The 22451-nt window shown below is 39.0% G+C and overlaps 1 protein-coding gene across 7 annotated transcripts in view; it reads right to left on the bottom strand.

Moving 5' to 3' along the window:
• Positions 1 to 18071: 18071 nt before the first annotated feature.
• Positions 18072 to 22451, bottom strand: part of LOC148012678 (WD repeat-containing protein ATCSA-1-like) — a 53139-nt gene continuing 48759 nt past the window's right edge. For 4 of the 7 annotated variants that reach the window (XM_087669360.1, XM_087669361.1, XM_087669362.1 and 1 more), the window contains 6 exons: positions 21063 to 21225; positions 20825 to 20979; positions 20553 to 20642; positions 20364 to 20438; positions 20002 to 20197; positions 18431 to 19880 (listed from right to left, as the gene is read on the bottom strand). In XM_087669360.1, coding sequence (XP_087525486.1) covers positions 20141 to 20197; positions 20364 to 20438; positions 20553 to 20642; positions 20825 to 20979; positions 21063 to 21225 — 540 coding nt within the window. In that variant the 3' untranslated portion in view covers positions 18431 to 19880; positions 20002 to 20140. Of the gene's footprint in view, positions 18399 to 18428; positions 19881 to 20001; positions 20198 to 20363; positions 20439 to 20552; positions 20643 to 20824; positions 20980 to 21062; positions 21226 to 22451 lie in introns of those variants that run through there. The other 3 variants (XM_087669359.1, XM_087669358.1, XM_087669363.1) reach the window with 3 other exon arrangements.

The following is a 22451-nucleotide window of genomic DNA, read 5'->3' as shown; positions in this document are numbered from 1 at the left end:
ATGTTATCAATTCTATTCGGGGTTGGGCTAGACGGAACAACAACCTTAGGGCAAGCGAAGAGCTCAAGGACTAGGAAACACTAAGTCAAAGGAAAGACTAATGCTATTGTACTTGTTGGAGAAAAGGTCGGGTTGTCGATCAAAGTAAGTGCTCAAGAGAATTTACATTCTTGCATTGTTATATGAGACCTTGGCATGTGTCTTAGTGACATGGTAAGTAAATTTTGTATGGAACTGCTTAGATCCCAAGGGGGAGAGTGAGTATGAAATGGAAGGATTATCGTGACTATTCTTACAATGTTTGAAAAGGAGTACCATTTTTTGTTGGTTGATCAAATAATGTCCTAAATGCTCTTGCATTAAATTGACTATCGGGATGTGATTGGATGATTATTCCAAGTGCTTGTCTTTGATGGTAAATGCATGACAGGGGTCAGTGATAACAAGTTATCATGGAAAAATAAAGGAATGTTTCCTTGGAAGATGATAAAAGGCCGATTTCCTATATTGTGCTTGATTCTTAATTGGATTAATTAAGGAAGGATATTTTGTGCGGGTGGATCATCTCCAAGGTCACACCGCATTTCAACCCGAGAGGGCATAGCTCGATTCATGGGCCGAAGGTCGAGTGATGAAAAGGCCAACCACAGAAAGTTGTGCCTCACTCCTAGGTCGCTTGGGGTCAGTGGAGCTTTGGATACCCCTTGCTAAGTTCGGAACGGAGTTGTAGACTACCGTGAGCCCAACCTCTAGGGCATTGGAAGATCCTATTCTAGATACTAGGTGGAAATTATGATGCCATGTGATTTGGACCAGGTACTTCTCTTGGACAGAAGGGATACATAATTTCTTCTGTATAGGTAGGAGACAAAGATTAACTTAAAGATGAGTTAAGGAACTTATTCGTCAAAAGGACTGCTTGCTTTGTTTTCGTGTCTGTGTTGTAAATTATGCGAATAAACCCTGTTCCCTAAAGGCTTAATTAAGGAAGCTAATTTTGAATGTCACACATAAATGTGATAGGAGCTAATTAGATAACTAAAGAATGCCTATTGAGGGAAGCAAATGGGCGGAACCCTCGACAGGTCTGTCCTATGGCAGGGTGGTCCCAAAGAACTGGGAGGCTTCTCACAAGGTTTTGCCGACGTTTGACCTTTAGGTATTGTTAGGTTAGAACCTGATTCATGCCGTTTTAGGGGACCGGAATGGGACTAAGCCCTATGGGCAAAGAGGTTGAGCAACACATCCCTTTCATTTACCATTCTCTTTGAACCAACTGCGGTATGGATCTGCTTCGGATTGGGTATCTCTACATAAAGTAGGATGTCCAAAACCTGACGCTAGAATGCTGTCAAGAGACCTTGGCCCCTAGGAACCTAGATTTTAGGTCGATCCTAGTGGGTTATTGGCCGCGAACATTCTATTGCGAGGGGGACCCGGAAAACCCTAGGTGACAAACCTTGTAACATTCCATGGGAGTGCCGGACGGTGACGCTTAAATTCGTTTCTCGATGGACCGTTGAAACGTGCTTGGACAGCCAATAGGCGGGCATGTTATAGTTGGTATCAGAGCAAAACTTCATAATGATATGTGATAGATTTATGTATGGTTCACAGATGTATCTTAAATAGAATAATCCAAATGGTGTGGCTTGATTGTCAAGCACCTTCTACACCCACGAATGTTGACATGCAAGAGAAGAAATTCCTTCTTAAGCAAGTTAAGGCACTCGAGCTTGATGGAGAAGGGATAGACGTCACAACAGAGGGTGGAGATATGGATTGAGTCGATGAATGATTATTTCTCTGCTTGGGGAAGTACTTCTGCCAATCAAGCAATGATAGCTAGCATGCTCGGATATGGTGGAAGCAATGGTGCAAAGTCTGAGGTGTTTTTGGAGCCATTGTCACTTGGGCTCAATTGAAAGATATTGTATGCGGATGATACCTTTTGCCAACCCACCAGACTTTGAGGATGAATGAATTCTTCAAGCTCAAGTAGCTAGAATTAACCTTAGAATCCTACTATTCAAAGTATGTAACCCTACTAAAATACACACCACCTATGGATATTGCACAGCAAGTATCCAAGTTTTGCCATGGCCTAAACACTCCTCTGAACTATTGTCTTAAAGCAATGCATCCAATAGACTTACAAGATGCATTACTTCGAGTGAAGCCAATCATCCAAGAACTTAATTCGGGTAATGGTGACAAAGATGATCCCCGAGATCAGGGCGAGAGATGCCACATGTGTGGAGAAATAGGGCACATGTATAGGAGATGTCCCAACCGTTGATGTTTTCACTGCAATGAGCTAGGGCACGTCCAAGTAGACTGCCCTGATATGGAGCCCCTAAGGAAATGAAGTTACACAAGCATAGTCTTCGAATATATAGAGGAATCAGAAAAAGACAAAGACCTAGAACCTACAACACCTCTTCAGGATGATTAGAAATCCTAGAAATTTTGTCAACATGAAATGCAACTTGTATTGGAATAAACTTTACTGTTGTAATTATAGTTAACCTAAGTAATATGAGTTGCATCTATTTTGAGCCTAGAACTTGCAAATGATTAGAGATACTATGGCAAGGAATGACAGGCATAACTTGCAATGAATTTCTCTTAAGTTGTTTCTTCGCAACAGGGAATGTCCAAAGCACCCTAAACACCGATGCTTCAAGTGCCACAACATTGGACATAACTATGTCAATTGCCCAACATAACTCAAAGATAACTTGAACCTACAAGGAATGAAATTGTACAAGTTCTAGTGATCCAAAATATACCACATACCTAGGAAAAACTGAGAAGATATTCATGAGATGTAACTCCAATAAATTTTCTATTGTAATCCAAACTCGGATATATCTAATACAATAAGTGGTTGTTTTAAAAGACCATATGATTATGAGTAATCAGAGTGTCGCAATGAATGCATATGGGTCCTAACCCACAACCCTTAAGTCCCATTAATGCTTGTCTTCCCTAGTTTTTTCGAGATGAGAACATCTCGTGTTCTCTAAGGGGGAGAGGATGTAACATCGCCACCGCTCTAACAAAAAAATAATCAAAAAAAAATTAATTATCCCCTCCCCCTTGTCGTCGTCGATAGGTAGCGGGAGGGGGGGAAGGATGAAGTTGACGATGACGTAGGAGGGAGAGAGAAAGAACGATGTTGATGAGGGAGGGGGAGTTGAACTTGCAGTCTACGAAGGTGAAGGAAAAGATGATGATGTGGGGGGAGCAACGCAGCTACCGAGGGTAAGCAATGAAGATTGAAGCAATGGGGAGGGAGGGACACACATGTGCCACCTCACTCCCCCCCACTACCTCTTTTTCCTCCAATTATACACCCCAAGACTTATATAAACACCCCCTTCCCTTAAAGAAGAAAGGATTTACCACCCCTTGCCCCCCCTTGGCTACTGTGGGATAGAGAGAGAGACCCCCCCTTTGCTGCCGAGGGAAAGAGAGAGGGAGAGAGAGAGAGGAGAAGAGGAGGAGGAGGAGGAGGAGGAGGAGGAGGAGGAGGAGGAGGAGGAGGGAGAGGAAGGAAGAAGAAGAATAAGAAGAAGAAGAAGAAGAAGAAGAAGAAGAGGGAGAGAGAGAGAGAGAGGAGAAGAAGAAGAGAAGAAGAGGGAGAGAGAGAGAGAAGAAGAAGGGAAGAAGAGGGAGAGAGAGAGAGGAAAAGAAGAAGAGGAGAAGAAGAAGAGAATAAGAGGGAGAGAGAGAGAAGAAGAAGAAGAAGGAAAGAAGAGGGAGAGAGAGAGGAAAAGAAGGAGAGAGAGAGAGATTCGTTCCCATCCCCTCCAAAGAGGGTGGTAACACACATCTCTTTCCCCCCTGGCTGCGAGCCTATACCCATCTCACAAGATTATCCACCACTTGCAAACGACCCCACTACTTGAGCACAATGTGCGGGAATCTTGTGCGACTCGCAAAGATCGAGGATGGCCCCCAAGCAAAAAATGACGCACGCGAATGGAAACCTCACAACGAGCAACAAAGCCTCGCACAAGGATATCACTGCCACTCTGCATGAGATACTGGTCTCATAAGTAATGTATTTCCAAATTAATAGATGCTTGCTTTGATTTTATGCATGAGGAGCATTAGACCCATATTATGCCACGCGAGAATAGGACATTGAAAAGGATAAGCTGCATCGCAAGTATTCAAAGGATTGAATTCCCCAAATTCATGTATCAAGAGAAGTTAATTATATTTGGACGCTATGCAATGAATTCATAAACAATATTTAAGGCTTCAAGCATGTCCTTGCAATATATGTTGCAACTTGCATGCCTAAAGGACTGCATGGCAAATAGCTTAGTCTAGAAAAGAACCATTATCGAAGCTCTAGATCATTCTCCAAGCTCTCATTAATAGCTTATGTTTGATAGATTGGGAATATTGATATTGCACATAGTTAACACAAATGGTGATCATAGGGGCTAAATCGAGATGTCTTGAAATCCGTCTGATAGCGATTATGTTATCAATCCTATTTGGGGTTTGGCTAGATGCAACAACAACCTTAAGGCAAGCGAAGAGCTCAAGGACTAGGAAACCCTAAGTCAAAGGAAAGACTGATGCTTTTGTACTTGTTGGGGAAAAGGTCAGGTTGTTGATCAAAGTAAGTGCTCAAGAGAATTTACATTCTTGCATTGTTGTATGAGACCTTGGCATGTGTCTTAGGCAATGTGTTAAGTAAATGTTGTATGGAACCGCTTAGATCCCAAGGGGGAGAGCGAGTATGCAATGGAAGGATTATCGCGACTATTCTTGAAATGTTTGAAAAGGAGTACCATTGTTTGTTGGTTGATCAAATAACGTCCTAAATGCTCTTGCATTAAATTGACTATTGGGATGTGATTGGATGATTATTCCAAGTGCTTGTGTTTAATGGTAAATGCATGGCAGTGCCATGGGAAAATAAACGAATGTTTCCTTGGAAGATGATATTAGGCTGATTGCTTGGATTGTGCTTGATTCTTAATTGGATTAATTGAGGAAGGATATTTTGTGTGGATAGATCATCTCCAAGGTCGCGCCGCATTTCAACCTAAGAGGGCATTGCTCGATTTACGGGTTGAAGGTCGAGTGGCAACCACAGAAAGTTGTGTCTCACTCTTGGGTCACTTGGGGTCAATGGAGCTCTGGATACCCTTGCCGAGTCTAGAACGGAGTTGTAGACTTCCACATCTAGGGCGTTGGAATATCCTATTCTAGATACTAGATGGAAATTATGGTGCCATGTGATTTGGACCGGGTACTTCTGTTGGACAGAAGGGATACATAATTTCTCTTGTATGGGTAGGAGACAAAGATTAACTTGAAGATAAGTTAAGGAACTTGTTTGTCAAAAGGACTACTTGCTATGTTTTCATGTATGTAATGTAAATTACGTGAACAAACCCTCTTCCCTAAAGACTTAATTAAGGAAGTTGATTTTAAATGTTACACATAAATGTGATAGGACCTATTTAGATAACTAAAGAAGGCCTATTGAGGAAAGCGGGTGGGCGAAACCCCTAATGGGTCTGTCCCACGGCAAGGTGGTCCTAGAGAACTATGAGGCTTCTCACAAGGTTTTATCGATGTGTGACCTTTAGGTATTGTTAGCTTAGAACCCGATTCATGTCATTCTAGGAGATCGGAATGGGACTAAGCCCTATGGGCAAAGAGGTTGAGCGGCGCATCCCTCTCATTTCCCATTCTCTTTGAACCAAGTGTGGTATGGATCTACTTCGGATTGGGTATCTTTGCGTAAAGTAGGTTGTCCAAAACCCGACGCTAGAATACTGTCAGGAGACCTTGGCCCCTAAGAACCCAGATTTCAAGTCGATCCTAGTGGGTCCACGAACGTTCCATTGTGAGGGGGACTCAGGAAACCCTAGGCGACAAATCTTAGAACATTCCATGGGAGTGCCAGGCGGCGATGCTTAGATTCATTTCTCGATGGACCACTAAAACGTGCTTGGACAGCCGATAGGTGGGCAAGTTACATGATGCTTGGACTAAAATTGGACAACCCAAACTTTTACCTACTGACACTACACTCAATCCTTACAGGGGGATGCCCATATTCTCTCTTAGGCAAATCCAAAATTCTAATGACCTTAGAGACTGAAAGCTTGTCAACTATGTTCTATGTGTGTAAATAGATGCACGTGTGAACAATGTCAACTTATTATCTAGCTAGACTAAACACTTCATTGTTGGTTCATTAGTTTGTTACACTATCTTTTTAGTCATCTCCTCAAGAGCTTTCTTCTTGTGCCTAGGCCTTAGGTGCTCTAGAGGTTCTAGATGTAACAAAGACGTTTTTTGAAATATCACTTCTAAGAGTGGACTAAGAAGGGCTTGTTTCTTTGTGGATGTGTGATTGTTGAGATGCCCATTTGGAAATAGTAGTATTTGAGTCAGAGGATTGGCTACTTTTATCAATCGAGGTTGACTTCTTGATCAAATCCTTATCCTAGTAGGGTGTGGTAGTGTCCTTGGCTAGTTTTTTGGGTTCATTTACATAGGTTGAGGAGTTTCACAAGATTTTTGCTATTGGGTGTCTTGTTTTGCCTTGGTTGCAAATGATTTTGAAGATTTTGGACTTCTAAGTGGGCTAGTCAGAACCTCTAGTGGCTACTTGTCTTTGCTTGATGGCTTGAGTTTCTCCTTCTTCGAGCAATCCTTCCCAACTAGAGTGGAACAATGTGAATGGAAAAGTGTATTCTCATTTGAAGTTGATGGCTCGTGAGCTATCATCAATCTCTTCTCGAATTGGGTGGAACAATGTGAATGGCAAAGTGTATTCTCATTTGAAGTTGATGGCTCGTGAGCTATTATCAATCTCTTCTCGAATTGGGCAACATCATCCATCGATTGCACTGTAGTTACATTGAGCTAAGTCTCCTTTTTCTTACAAATAAAGTTTGGCTTCTTTGTTTCTATCTTAGTTGCCTCAATTTCTCTCACGATTTTTGTCCTCAACCTAGTGCCTTGTTTGGGTCTTCTCTTGCATTTCCTTGCATTGGGTAAGATTTGGGCATTGGTGCTAATAGAGGTGGTGATGCAAGGGGTTTGGGTAGCCAAATCCATCGGCTTTCCAAGTAATACCCTTGAGCACATAACAATACTTTGGGTACCTAGTGGTGTTGTGCTAACATTTTTTTCATGTTTGTAGTGGTATCCCTAAGATCTTTACCTCTTTTTGCATGGGGATCTGGTCTTACTAGTATTAGGAACTATATTGGAGCTATTAGATGCTTGGATTCTCTCACTAGGACTAGGGATCTTTGCATTGATGGGCATATGTTTCCTTTCGTCATGTGCCACTGGTAGTTCTTTAAGAACCTCGTGCCTCTCTTTGCTTGAGTTCTATGCTTGCTTAGCAATAGGTTGATTGGCCTTCCTATGTGCATCAACAAGGTTGCTTCCATCAAACATTTTATCTTTACACCGAATAGTCCACATTGCACTATTTGATGCACTTAAAAGGTTGTCTAAGTAAAATTTCCTTTCCTACATTCTCTTATTGTTGGAAAGCACATAGAATATGCACAAAACTCTCACTACTATCATTTCTTTTGTACTTATCACCGATGAGATCTTCTTCAGCAATTGAGATCTATGGTTTCCAAGTTCTGTTCGTTGTATTCTTTCGTACCTTTCAAGCTTTGAGGACAAAGATTCTTGAGGCTAGGATGGCTTGTAATGTAGGAAAAACCTTGCAAATAACCTACATTAAGCCTTGTAAATAATCTACACTACCTAGTCTTAGGGAAGAACTATAAATAGGAAAGAAGATGCTATTGTTAGGGCATTTTATCATTTTGATCAATTAATCTTAATGAGTTAGAATCATTTATTGTTTCTCTTTCCATTTTCATAGGTTAATATAGTTTTGCTGCCACCAGTTTTCTTGAGGCTAAAGTAATTTCTTTTCAATTCCTTGGTTAGAGTTAGGCTAGGCTAGGTTTCCCTCTTTTACAACTTACTCAATATGTGATATTCTTGGGGTGACATAGACTATCATGTGTGCATAAAATTCCTTCAATTTTCTAGGATACATTCTAGGAGATAGAAAGAGAGTGCTCTAGACCAATAGGAGCAAAGCCTTTGTAACGGAACTTCTATTTTAAAAAATGTAAAAATTTGTATTATCAATATCTATTTTTAGCCTCTTATATTCGTGATTATGACATTCTTTACATTAATGATATATGGTCTCGACCACTTTTATTTAATGATATGTCTGGATTAATGATAATGACATGTTTAATCTAAATTCAAATTAGTAAAAAGCTTGGCATATTATTTTTTCCCTCTTTTCTTTTTTCCCTCCTTTGTGGTAGCCTAGTCTTCTCTGTGTGTGTGTGTGTGTGTGTGTGTGTGTGCGCGCGTGCTATGGATACAAAAATTCGACCTTCAACAAGGCGTCCAAGCTCCCAAATCACATCCATATCAGTGTTTAACTCATTCCAAAAATATGGAAGTCTATGGATTTCTACTATCATTAGCAAAGGCAGTTGGATCACCATGAAAAATGTGGAAAAAGGTGAAGATATGAGAGCTCATTCCTTTTGCTTGGAAGGATAGAATCCAATATTTCAAGCTTGGAGTAAATAAGAATAGCATAAAAGAGGTACTGGTACAAATGTGTTTATACATAGAGAGCTATATTTGGAACCTGGAACTTCAAATCTTCCAATGTATAGACCAAATTATAAGAATTTGATTCTTAAAGTCTTTCTTTTCTTGAACTTGGTTTAAGGTTTTCCATTGTAACATTTTTTTGTTTGTCTTGTAGATGTCTATCCCTCTGATCTTGCGGAATGACGACTAGTTGAGTCTATTTTTAATGTGATTGATGTGATGCATGGTTTGATTGGAGAAAAAATGTACAAAGGTAGAAAGATGACAGAGCTTACAGAGAATGGAATATTATTTTATGATCATTCTTACATTGTTCCCATACAACGCAGCTAATGGGGATCAATATCCCCCCTTTCTTTGCTCGATTTTTCAAGCTTGGAGTGGCCTTCAGCTACTAGTGAGGGCTATAGATGTAAAATATTTTCTGAGATACATAGAGCATTAAAACCTAATATCTCAAGTAGGCCAAGCAAAGTTACTTTGTTCATGCCTATTAATATATTTGTTGACTTCTTTTCTAATGTTAAGATAAGAATATCAATGGCCATGCTTTTAGTGAAGAGACTAACATATGATCATGTCATACAATTTGTTGATGAGGGATGGGACACTAAGACAGAAGGAAAAATTATACGTAAGATAAGTCAAGAATCTATAGCTTGTAAGTATATGATTGCTACTCAAAATTTCATCCTTAGCTTTTATTATAATAGATGGCATTATGTTTGTGGTAGTTTGGTTGCTTTAGACCAAAATCTTGATAATTTTAGCAAAGATCCTATAGTTGATCTTGATGTTCAGTTCAATGAGGACATTATTGCAATCCGAAAGGTTAGATTATCATGTACGCTACATCAAGTGAGGATGGATTTACAGAATGAAGATATTGAATTATCATGCTCGTTTGTGTTCCAACTTAATAACAAATGAGTAAGTTTTTATATCATATACATCCAATTAGATGTATATCTGATTCCACTTCCTGATTATCAAACATTTATAACATATTTTTTTCAGATGTCAACAAGGAGAGAAAAGAATATGCAATGCAAAGATATTGAAGAAAATATCTCTTTACTATCAATATAAAATGCATGTATAAATTTTATGACAAATTTTTATCAGTCATCTCCATGACTTATATACACAAGGGCTTACAAGCAATGACACAAAGCTACTTTTTTTGAGAACTTTTCTTAGGAGAAGGGACATCCTTTCTAGGAGTTATTTTGCCTTTCTTTGATGCTTTGGTTGCCTTGGGTGTTGAAGGCATAGCTTTACCTCTGCTGCAGTTACATGCACCTCCTCTCCTTCAATGTCCAAGCCCCCCCTATTGTCCATTCTTATCGGTTGCATACAATTGATCATTATGTACTTCATGACCTTTGCTCTTATATACCAAGCATGCTTATTTGTATAGCAATCCCTTGAAAACTGTCATACATTTGTAAGAAAAGATTTTTAGTTCATTGTTATTTTTTACAATGGACTATATTATTATCATCAATGGACTATTTTGCAATAAACATCAATCTTAAAGTTTAGTATCTTTTACATTACCTTTATAAGTTTATCTTCATTGAGATAAATAAATCTAACCAATCTTCTGGAATTTGCAATTACTCTCCAGCCACAAGAGTGACTATCATCCTGATAAGGACACTACAATCAACAATATGAAGTAAAACCATGAAACTTGTTTATGGTAGTTTATAGAATAAATTTTCTTATTATGTTCCAACAATTCAAATCAAGACCTTATCGCAACTTGTTTATATTGCATTATTGTAAGTAAATCAGAAGGCATGGGAGGCTTTTTCTCTAGCACTTAAATCAATCTTTTTATAGCTCTGTACAAAAAGACAATACAATTTAGAGTAATTATAAAAAGAAATATCAAAATATCAACGAGACCCTCGATTATATAACTTATAACTTGGCATTTCCATGGCTTCCTTTCATAGAATTGATTAGGAAACATTGTCTCTCCACACAGTCTACTCCAATTAGGCTCCAATGAGAACTGAAAACAATTATATTTCAATAATTTAGCAAAACAAAATCTAACTAAATATCAAATTACTTACTTTTCATTGTATGGAATTAGAAGAACATCCAAAGTTTCAAAGTCAATTGGATTGAACCAATGATCAAATGCACTTGCATCAAGCTCACTCCTCATATAGTATGAGATAGATGGATCAAGAACCTCAATTTTTTGTTGTATATCAAAGGGGAGCTCATGCATTACACACCTAGCAAAGGAATGAATATCATAGTGAGCATCAACATGAAAACTTATTGCTAGAAAAATATGGTGAATAAAAACAAATTTTGATATATTATACATCATCCCAACAAGAAGAATAGAGTCATTTACTTCTCTCATTTTATTCTTGAGGATTTGACTACAATCAGAGTAAAAAAATATCATATAAGTTCTTTTGTTAATATCATTAGGTAAAAAGCAACAAACATTGAAGCCCTTAGGGTCAGCCCTTTCAAGAAGGGTAGATAGCTCTTCTTCAAAAGATAGGAGCTACTTTACTTCCTTTTCTTCTTTCTTCTTCCTTTTATACTCCCTCCATTTATCTGCATGCTCTTCTATGGCCTTTTCCTCTTTCTCATGTAGTTTTATGCCTTTTTCATGGGTGACATCTTCAACCTTAGGACTTGGATCACCTTTCTTTTTTCTATATGGAGGCACATTTAAAATATTGAAAGCCTTCACATCAGAATGGGGGACTGGCTCAAGGACCTTTGAAAACATATATCTCAACCTCCTAAGAATTATCATATCTTTGTCCAGCCTATGTGCATGAGCAGCACATGTATAGGAATCTTGAAAAATCTAATGCAGCCTCTTGAATGTAATTGAGAGCTGCCTTGTCCATCTAAACTATCAAGACTATGCTTGTCACAAATTTCTCTGACAAGCCTCTCAAAATGCAGTTTTGGAATTGCATTATCCAAAGCCTTCATTACACTTCTAATCTCTTTTAGACATCTAACCTTGTTGTGAAAACTTTCTCCTTGGCTTTGATTTCCTTGTAAGTTTGGAAGGCTTGTAGGACTAATGGATCTCTAAAGCAAGACCTTTAGGATCAACTTTCTGCTTTCTTGCAGTAGCCTTAGTTTTAGCCATGTAAAATCTCCAGATAAAACAAAAAACAATTCAAAATTAGGAAAGATTTCCAAAATCTAATATAATGTAATTTGCAATCACTTAGTGGTAAACAAACACTACTCAAATAGTTTCAATCCCAAGCCAATCATATATTCACACATTTACAATAACTTATTTTATCAAATGATAAAATTAAACTTTAATAATTCATCAAAGTTCTACTAACCTTCCAGCTTGAATTTCTATTGAACAATGTAGCCCTCTAACATATGAAACGCGACCTAGGACTTCTAGGTAAGGGAGACGTATGCCTTTTCGTGTTTCATACATCACCTTCTTTTGTGAAAATTTTGGTCAAATTCGAAAAAAAAATTGAAAAATAAGTCCATAGGCAATTAGAATATGATTTTACTATTGGACTTGTCAAGATCTTTTAAATTTCTTGTTTCTTGAACACAAAAGCATAGTAATCAATATATTTAGTTACTCAAACCAATCTTAGCATAAAAATTGGGCTATTTTAATCAGTTGTAGAGCCCTTCCCAATGTATGAATGAAGAGCACCCTGCCACGGCACCATGAGAACCACGAACCAGCCAAGAGAGGCTGCAAGCACACTTGCTAGCCATGAAAACCTACAAGAAAACTCTCCTTATTCTCACCAAGAACCATTCTCTCCAAACACACAAGAGATAGGCATACAAGAAATTAGGAAATTCTTCCATCCACGCCCTCTTCCTCTTCCTCACTCTCCATGAAAATGAGCATGAAGCACAAGAGAGAAAAGCAAGAACAAGAAGGCAAGTGTTATGCCAAAATGGGAGAGGGGGAAATGAACTGTGACAAGAGAAGATAAAGGAAGAGAGAGGGTGTAACCACCTCAACCTCCCACCTCCCCAAATTCCACGATTGCAACCACCCTTTTCCTTTTCTTGCATTATAAAATTCAAATTTGCATACATGGACTAAGGTCTAAAGACCTTTCATTTTTAGCATGAGACAAAAGGGTTTGACCTTTCCTTTTCCTAGCAATATTTTATAGTGTGTCTCTTTTGGACTACACATTTTACATTACTTCATATAATGATTTTTTACAAGATTGTACAAAAGCAAAGTTCCATTTTTACAAAAGATGTTTCCATGTTTAGCACATTTATGTGCCTATTTTTGCACTGATTTTGGGGTCATCATTCCTTCCACACTTAAGTGTGAAGCGTCCTCGTGAACAAACTTGAAGAAGAACCACGATCAGCATTTGAAAAATCTTCATCTTCATCTTTGCCTTCAATCTTCATCGTCTTTTAATTGCCATTGGATAGGGAAGGAATATAATCACAAAAAATAGAATCACAACTAGGACGTTGAACCTAGGTTTACAAGCACACCAAATTAAACCACAAACAAAACCCAAAAGATAGGGCTCTTCAACAATTTTGCGTGCAAAAGCAACATCACACTTAATATAAGCTGAAAGACAACCACACAAGGAAGCACAAATAGAAACCCACAAAAGAGATTAAGGATTTTACAATAGAGTTCTCCCACCCAAAAAAAATGTATTTTGGAAAAGAGAAGGTGGGTTTTATTAAAGGTAAAATTGAAAAGAAAACACAAGAAATTATTGTGCATATTGGAGGGTAATCTTGGTGGAAAAGAAGTGAATTGAGGATAGAATAAGATCTACATAAGAATGACCATTAAGAAGATTAAACATGCAAACCATAGAAAATGTTTTTGTGTTGTTAAGAGTAAAGGGTTGGTTTTTTTTGAACTATTTCTCAGGACACAAAATTGATGTTCCTCCACGTGGATGGATAAGATGAAGGTGATATAACCGTTTTGTGGAGGGCGAGGAGTCAGAAATGGTCACCTGTCGATCTTGCTAAAGGGGAATGGGATCTGTTGGAGGTTGAAGGCTCACTCACAAGCTCCTAGATGCATTGTTTAGTGTCGGTGAGGTATATTTGGAGCTCCATGGTCTGCTTGTCTGTCTTCCTCTCTTTGAATTCCGGGTGTGCAGGTTGGAAGGTTCCACCTGGTGAGGCTAGGTGAAGGAGGATGTGATCAAGATCATTGTTATGCGACTACATGGAAGATAAAGAGTAAGGGAAGGAGGATGTTGTGGTCATTGCACGTGATGGAATCCATCATACTACAGGGGGCGCGAACAGTGGACGATTGCCACTCAGGCGATGGAGAGTCTTGAGATGATGTAGGGAGCAAGGGAGAACAGGTCGGCGGCTCACCAGAGAAGGGTTGGGTAGAGTAGGTGGAAGTGGCGAAAGAGGAGGAGTAGGCGGGGGTGGATGGTGAGGTTGATCAAGAGGACTAACCTGCAGGCAGTGGTTGGACGGTGAGGTTGCGGGGAATATTAGTGGGTTGAATGGGGGTTTAGAAAGTGGCTGGTGGAAGTGGATGAGGGTAGGGAGGAGGTGAGAGGTGGAGTGGAAAAAAGATAGGGGAAAAGAGATACATGACATGTCAGATAGTAACATAAGGGGAAAGGGAGGAATCAGAGGGGTAGGCGAGGGTGTGTTGGAACATGGGGGAAAAGAATGGCCGAGGCCAGTAGCATGCACGATAGCAGCATGAAGCCCATTGAATAGCCTCCTCGATCGCCTCTCTTTCATTCTCCTCTAGCATCTCAACAAGACACTCCATCCCTTGCTCTTTTCCTCAAAATGCAGCAAAGCAAACTCTTATTCCATGGCCAAAATACACCTGCAAATCCTCCTTTCTTCTTGCAAGTTCCATGAACCTCTTTCCCGACCAATGCACCAAATGAAGAGCCCCTTGCCATGGCACCATGAGAACCACAAACTGGCCAAGAGAGGTTGCAAATGCAAGCACACTTACTGGCCATGAAAACCTACAAGAAAACTCTCCTTCTTCTCACCAAGAACCATTCTCTCCAAACACACGAGAGAGGCATACAAGAAATCAGGAAATTCTTCCATCCTCCACCTCTTCCTCTTCCTCACTCTCCATAAAAATGAGCATGAAGCACAAAAGAGAAAAGCAAGAACAAGAAGACAAGTGTTATGCCAAAATGGGAAAGGGGGAAATGAACTGTGACAAGAGAAGATAAAGGAAGAGAGAGGGTGTAACCACCTCAACCTCCCACCTCCCCAAATCCCATGACTGCAACCACCCTTTTCCTTTTCTTGCATTATAAAATTCAAATTTGCATACATGGACTAAGGTCTAAAGACCTTTCATTTTTAGCATGAGACAAAAGGGTTTCCTAGCAATATTTTATAGTGTGTCTCTTTTGGACTACATATTTCACATTGCTTCATATAATGATTTTGTGACTTGCACTCACGATAAACCCTCCATTCACCTTTCTCTTTCGTATTATTCCTAAAACGATTGGTAAACAAGCTAAAGTGGAACATATTCAGATCCTAAAACCATGTTGTTGCTCCCTTGGAAAATAAGGATCGAGAACTTTCTTCACCATAATGAAAATATGCTCAGCATTCACCATAATGAATATATGCTCAGCATAATAAGGGCCTAGATAGAGCATACAAGGCTATTGCTTGCTTTTACAGTCCTATTTATTGTTCTAGTTTTTGCCAATAATGCTCTAGGAATATCTTCATTTGTCAACCATAACTCTGAGTTTGGCTTAGCCGATTATTGATCAATGCCAACATGGTGGAAAATAACAGCTTTAGCACTCATTCAAATTGGGTGGCTTCTAGAGACTCCATCATAGTGGATTGAAGCAATCAATTACTATAAGCTTTTTCGTAGTACGAGGGATTAGCACCTCGCAGTTATATATGATGAAAATCTATGTACATAAAGCTTAATGTTGTTGAGATTTTTCTTTCTTTAACAAATGAGTGCAACAACTTGAAAATTTTTAATGCTTCTCTTGGCAAGGATAATGGTGCCGCTTGAATGTGTTCCCACACATCAAAACTACGTGAGTAGCAATTTACTATACTTATTTAGCCACCAAAGATACATTAAGTTTGCACTTTCAAGGAGCTAAATTAGGGGCATATTTGAATAAATACTTAGTGTCACATTGACCTAAGTATTTATTCAAATATGCCCCTAGTCCCCCAACTCCTTACAATTATGATTGTTATGTTGCTATTATATTTATCGTTTGAAATGAACTATATGTATTTAGGAATTTCTTGTTCTTCTCACACACACACACACATCTCATGCATAAACACATATGGACATAGGTGATGATCGCATTAATGTTGATAGCCTTCTACATATCTTGCAAACTCAACCTAGATAGAGAAAGCAAATGACATTTGATGTCCACATCATGAAGAAATTGATGCTAAAAGCAATGAAGTGATGGCTATGATGATGATAAAGAGGCATTATATGGGACAATCACCAATGTGGAGGAGTAGGAATGGCATGCTACAAATGGGTGTACTAGTTATCAATTAGTGATCATAACTATATGAAATGCACACTTCCATTTCCACGAGAAATCCAAGGGAGAAAATCTCATAACATTCTAAGACGCAATCTGGAAACATGGTGAGGCTATCTCAATGTTGAAGTTCTCCAAATCACTATCAAATAGTGTAAGTAACACAAGGAAATTATGCAAGCCTAGCTTTTGGCTTATAAAAATAAGCTATGATTACCATAAGCTAGCACCACAAGGAATTTCCTCCACTATTTAGCAAGGATGGGATAGGGCTAAATAGAAAACCCAAGAGTAGTTGCAAGACATCACAAAGCCATCATGAACCAGCTGGACAATAACCTTACTCTCATATATTATGATGAGAAGAACCTTTACGAAGGAAAACTCATAGTACTAAGACACATCTTCAAGTAGTTTTTCATAGGCACCAAAAGTAGTGCAAAAAGCGATGAGACAATGACCCTAAAAAGAAATTGCAAGCTATACATGCCACCCTATCCATGCAAATTTGCCTCCACATTGGCACAAGTTGACATTAAAAAATCTAAATCCCACCTTCAATGATATCTTTGTCAAGCTTGCTACTCTAATGATGAAAATTTTGAAGTTGAGTATATCTCACTTACAACTCTCTATTGCATAGAAGTCTCAATCAAGGAGTAAATGAAGGTGGTTGATGAATACCCTCTACAAATTGTCCCACTCCAAACCACCTTTGATGGTAGGAGGAAGGCCAAGAATGCTAAGAATAGTAGCAAGAAGGGCAAGAGAAGGGCCACACCACCATTCACTTTGGTAAGATTGCAATTATCCCCCAATATTAAGACTCGCCCTATCATCCAACTGAACCCCCCACAAATTGAAATAGTCACCATAATAGACAAATGATTGCCCAAAAACATCTGAAGTCCTCCCATGACCACTCACATTCTCTCTATAGCCACCACTTCATCGGCATAGCCTTCCAAACATAGCCCACTCCATGTACATAAAATCTTCACTTGTTCCCCAATTGATCTCTCATATCCATCGCATATCCCAAGGCAACCCCATAATTTGAGGACCTCATGCCTACCTACAATAATTTTGAAACCTCCATATCTAAGATCAACATCCTTCTTGTCTTCAACTTGGAGATCCCTCCTAACTTACACAAAATACTTGCCTTTTCACTTGTCAACTTCAACTTTGAGATTCCTTCTAACTTGCACAAAATACTCTCCCCTCACTTGTCAACCACCTAATTAAGACAAGCAATAGAATAGCCAATATATACTTAAAATTTTTATGAACAAGCCCACCTCCAATGTTTCCAAGACTCTAAAAGAAGTGGCATATGAGTTATATGGCCAAGGCCTCTGTGTGTATAGTAAAGAGCCCATCTAGCATTGGCTCTTTCTTTCCACCAATGATATCACAATCACACGAGACCTAGCATGGATATTAGGGCTTATATGAAAAAGGATCATCTCTCTCTCTCTCTCTTCTCAATGCAATCCCTCTCTCTATATAGACAAAAAGAGGAAGACCAAGAGACCACGCATACATGCACATGCTTGCATGCACACACACACACACAACATAAGAAAAAGTATATCAAAGGGAGGATTTAGAGAGAGAATGTGACACTTGATGTATACATGCGCGTCTATGTATGTGCGTGTGCATGCATGCATGTGTGTGTGTGTGTGTGTGTGTGTGTGTGTGTGTGTGTGTGTGTGTGTGTGTGTGTGTGTGTGTGTGCGTGTGTGTGGAGAGAGAGAGAGAGAGAGAGAGAGAGAGAGAGCTACATTATATATATACATTATTAATCACGAGAAATACGAGTCACAACAAAGTAGTACAAGAAACTACCATGTGCTAAGAAAAAAAATCCTCCCAAGAGAAAAGACTAGTGTATTGTACAAGATCCAACCAACTAATGGAATAGACCCTTCTAATGATGTGACTTTGAAACCCACAAGTGGAATCAAATATGATGACATTTCAAGTAACCAAATTGTACCAACCACCCTAGAATCTAAGAAAATGTTACAATATCTTCATATATGGCTACACAAGAGTGGGATATTTTCCTTTACCAAAGGCCCAATCAAAGAGAGACAACAAAGGTTCCACAATAGCTCTCTAAATGTCAAATAAGAGGGACCAATTCTTCCTTGCACAAAATAAGCATATGGCAAGATCTCCATACTAATAGTACAAAAGAAATAATTGGCATTAGAAATATGGTGCTTGAAAAGGACCAAGGCAAACCACCGATCAACATTCTCTAAAGAAAGACTTGGCATAAAATTTGAATGAAATCTTATTGATCCACATTTCTATAACAATCAATTTCCACTTGAGCCTTGCTTTTATGGAGTCCCCAAATAACATTGACCTTGGTCACAAACCAATAACAATCTCTAATCCAAAGATGATAAATCTAGTTAATTGAAACACTCTCCATTGTAATCGACTCACAACTCTCTCTCTCTCTCTCTCTCTCTCTCTCTCTCTCTCTCTCTCTCGCCCAAACTACATGTATATTAGATTGTTCAACTCTAACATTGATGGTTGTGATTACTTTGAAGTGTAAGTTGTTCCTACATTTCATTTAGTAAAAAGATGGTGTTAAATAGCTTTATTATTTGGTATAAATTTTGTGTAAAAATATATGAAACAAAATAAGTATCACTCTCTCACATGTGGGCTATGATCAATATCATTTATCAGTTCTACCAACCATATTATTTACAAATACATTGAAATGTATGTATAGTAAAGCACATCCATCTAAAGCTCTTTGAATGGTGATCTAAATGTCTCTAAGATGTGCACATTAAGAAATTCGCAAATGCAAGTAGTCCTTACAACTTAAAGTAAGATAAAAAAACACAAGCAACTGCATAAGAGAATTGCTAAGGGTATGCCTTTTCAATTGAGGCTTTGTATACTGAAATGAACTTGCTTGCTTACTAAAAACCTATTCCATTTGCTAGTGCAAATCCCTTCTTAATGGGAGGTACATACTAATAGGATTCTAAAACTTTAATCTATATGAAAATTATCCACGCAAGCTACATTTCTTGTCAATGCTCCCATGCTAATATGGCTCAATCTCCTCAAAACCATAGTATGGCTCAAACTTTCTTGTTATGGATGTCCGTAACGAGATACTTTGGGTTTCCTGACGTGGATGCAAGCCGTGAGGGTGTAGATACAGTGCCATTAAGCTACAGGGCTTTAAGTTGGGTTAGCTTATAAACCCAACCACGGTGCTGGTCGTAGCTGCATATATCACTTCGTTTATTGTTATTACATTTTCCACGCATCATTTTTTAAAAAAATAATTTAAAAATTCCTATCATATGCTAGGATTTAATCTTGAGAGACATCCGTCGCTTGTAGTATAGTACTATAAATACCAAAACGCTCATCCACACTTGAATTGACATATAAATTGGCTACACTCAGTTACCTTCAGAGGTGCAGTTTTTCAGGATGTAAATGCGTTGCTTTTGCTGTGTAATCTGGTATAACATCAGACTGAAAGTCCACCATAGCTTGCAAGTCACCACAAGCTGTGGGCATTCACCCTAGCGCCCTCTTATATGTACAATCAGATTAGTACATCTGGAACTTCAAGCATGCTTGAAAGAACTTCATCCACAAGTCCCAACACATTTAGACCTGTAGTGTTTGCAAGAATCAGCACTGCATATACTACTTGTCCTTGGTAAGGTGTTGGGTAAATTACCTCCACTATCAGCTCTACAGAGACAAACAGCTAAATAGCAACGATTTTCCTTACCACAATTGAGTGACTTTGTCCCTCAGAAGGGTTCTGCAGGTTCTGGGCCTGAGGGGCTCTGTTATCAGCACCAGACAGACAAGCAGCCGAAGAGCACTAATCTTCACTACAATCGAGTAATATAGCACCCGTAAACCTCTCAATCACTCCATGTGTCTTCATCTGGCTGGACACCTGTGCTTTGTATTCCTGCTTCCTGTAGATCATAACAAATAATGCATGTATTCATCCCTCTAAACAGAACAAAGTACTAAAGAAAAAGAATATTTTGATTACTGAAGCACCAAAGAAGCATTCAGAACTGTTAAGCAAAATATTCTGAAACCAGTGCACATCCAAACCAAGTTAAGCAAAAGGCGTACTGGCTCTTCAGTATCTGAAAGAGTTGGAGCAGCCCAAGCTAAGATTTGTCTATCATTGCTCCCACTGTAAAGCTCCTTCAAAGGATAAAGTTTTAAGTCATTCATTTATCATGCAACGGATAAAGAATTTTATGACTGCTTGTAAGTTTAGTTTCCTTGATCAAACTAAAAATAGGGCTGTAAGAAGACCTGTTCTTGTGGATGAAAAGAACAGCAATTTACAACATCATAATGGCCATGCAAGACTGCCTGTGACTCACCGGACCATACGTTGAATACCTAACCAGAACAACCAAAAACAAAAAAAAAAAATGCCCCACAGCTTCAAATTGACAGCAAATCACTTTCAAAATATGGAAGTAAACTCATCTATTTAGACTCCATGTACAACAAGTACATGGAGTCTATTTAGACTCCATGTACAATAATTTATCTATTTAGATTCCATGTACAACAAGTACCTCAATAAGGTTTGCAGATGGGATAAAAAGAAGTGATGAGTCAGAAGAAAGAGCCATTTGCATGCCCTTGTTTCCTCGGATTTTAACTGAGGGGTAGTGCACAAGAGTATTAGCACCAGACTCAACATCCCATAGTCGCACCCGTGAGTCGGTACCTGTACAAGTCAGTCTACATGCATCAGGGACTTCATTTTTGGTCAGAAGAAACATTCAAAAGCAGAAGTCAAATAAGACATGCCTGCACTCAACAAGAAAAGTCCATCATAAGTCATCTGGAGCCCTGTTACAGACCCATAGTGTGCAGTTCTAAGATCTGGCCCTTTTTGAGGACCGACAGGCTTTACTTGGCTTCTCTGGCTCTTCAAAGCTAACTTCTTTGAAGGCACAACAGCACTACTTCTCTGGCAACAGGGGAATAATTTAGGCATTAGCTTTGAAGTACAGCACCAAACAAAACTCCTGAACATATGTTTAACCACCTGAATTAGACAGGAACAAGTCATCTTTCACAAAAAGCTGTAAAACGCTCCATGAGTTTTTAACAATTATTCACAAATGTTTGGATTTGTCACAACAAATAAGGAGTATAGTCAAGCATGCCATGTCACCCTCAATATGTTACAGAACTACAATAGCTAGCCAGTTTCCAGAAGGCAATTAACTAATACCTTTACACAATAGCTGAAGTCACTGAGGTGCCCATAACACCAAACAAGAATATCAAGTATCTCGCAGTTGAATGTAAAATATGAATGCTATATATCAAAACTCCTCAAGCAGACAGTGAGCAACAATGGTGATAGGTGTCACATGTCTGGAAATCTTGACATGCAGTCATACTGCTAATTAAGTCTCACATTCACAATTGACTTGCACTGCATGTATTTCCACTGCCAACTAAGAGGTGAGACTTAGTCAATAGTATGCTATGTGTGACAATTTTTGGGTTCTGGATAGTGGTTTCACCAGAGGCTTTGAGCCCTCATTTCTCTATTGTAAGGTAAACAGTTGGGCTGGCTCTCTCCCCCTCAGATGGAGAGTAAGCAAATTATCATGCTCTCATGGATGATCCACAGAAAACCATCAATACCACATGAGATCATTAGAGCAAAGTTTGGAGCACCCCCTACGATGATGGTCCCTTTTTACACCATTAGCTTCATACACCAAGTATGAGGTATGCATCTAGACACATTGCTTCTGAGGCTTCTAGGCAACTAGCACAGGCAAGACATGGGAGGTCATGGTATGCAGAGGTAAAGCAAAGGCTTGTACAATATGGGATCTGTTAGACTGTGCAACGGAAAGAGGAAAGTGAACACGGAGAGAAGAGGAGACAAAAAGAGAACATGAGAGAGAGAATGAACAATGTGATTGCAATGGCTGAAGGTACAAGGCTACAACAGTTAGCCCCAACATGCAGCTCTACGCGTCAATGTGGGTGCCAGACAGTACCAGGGCGATAAGAGAATGAGGAGGGCTGGCTAATCACAAAGGATCAATGTTGGATAATGAAAGTGGAAAGGCATGCCGCCTATATATAGGTAAAAAGGGGCAAAACCCTATATAAAAATACCCAAAAGTTCCCAAAAATAAATGCACTAATGTACCCTCAATAGAAAAATAC

The sequence above is a fragment of the Lygodium microphyllum genome, chromosome 27, assembly GCF_053477565.2.
Source record: "Lygodium microphyllum isolate KBCC chromosome 27, Lygodium_microphyllum_v1.1.10, whole genome shotgun sequence".
NCBI lineage: Eukaryota > Viridiplantae > Streptophyta > Polypodiopsida > Schizaeales > Lygodiaceae > Lygodium > Lygodium microphyllum.
The sequence above is the reverse complement of the archived record's forward strand: the minus strand, read 5'-3'. Positions and strand labels throughout refer to the sequence as shown.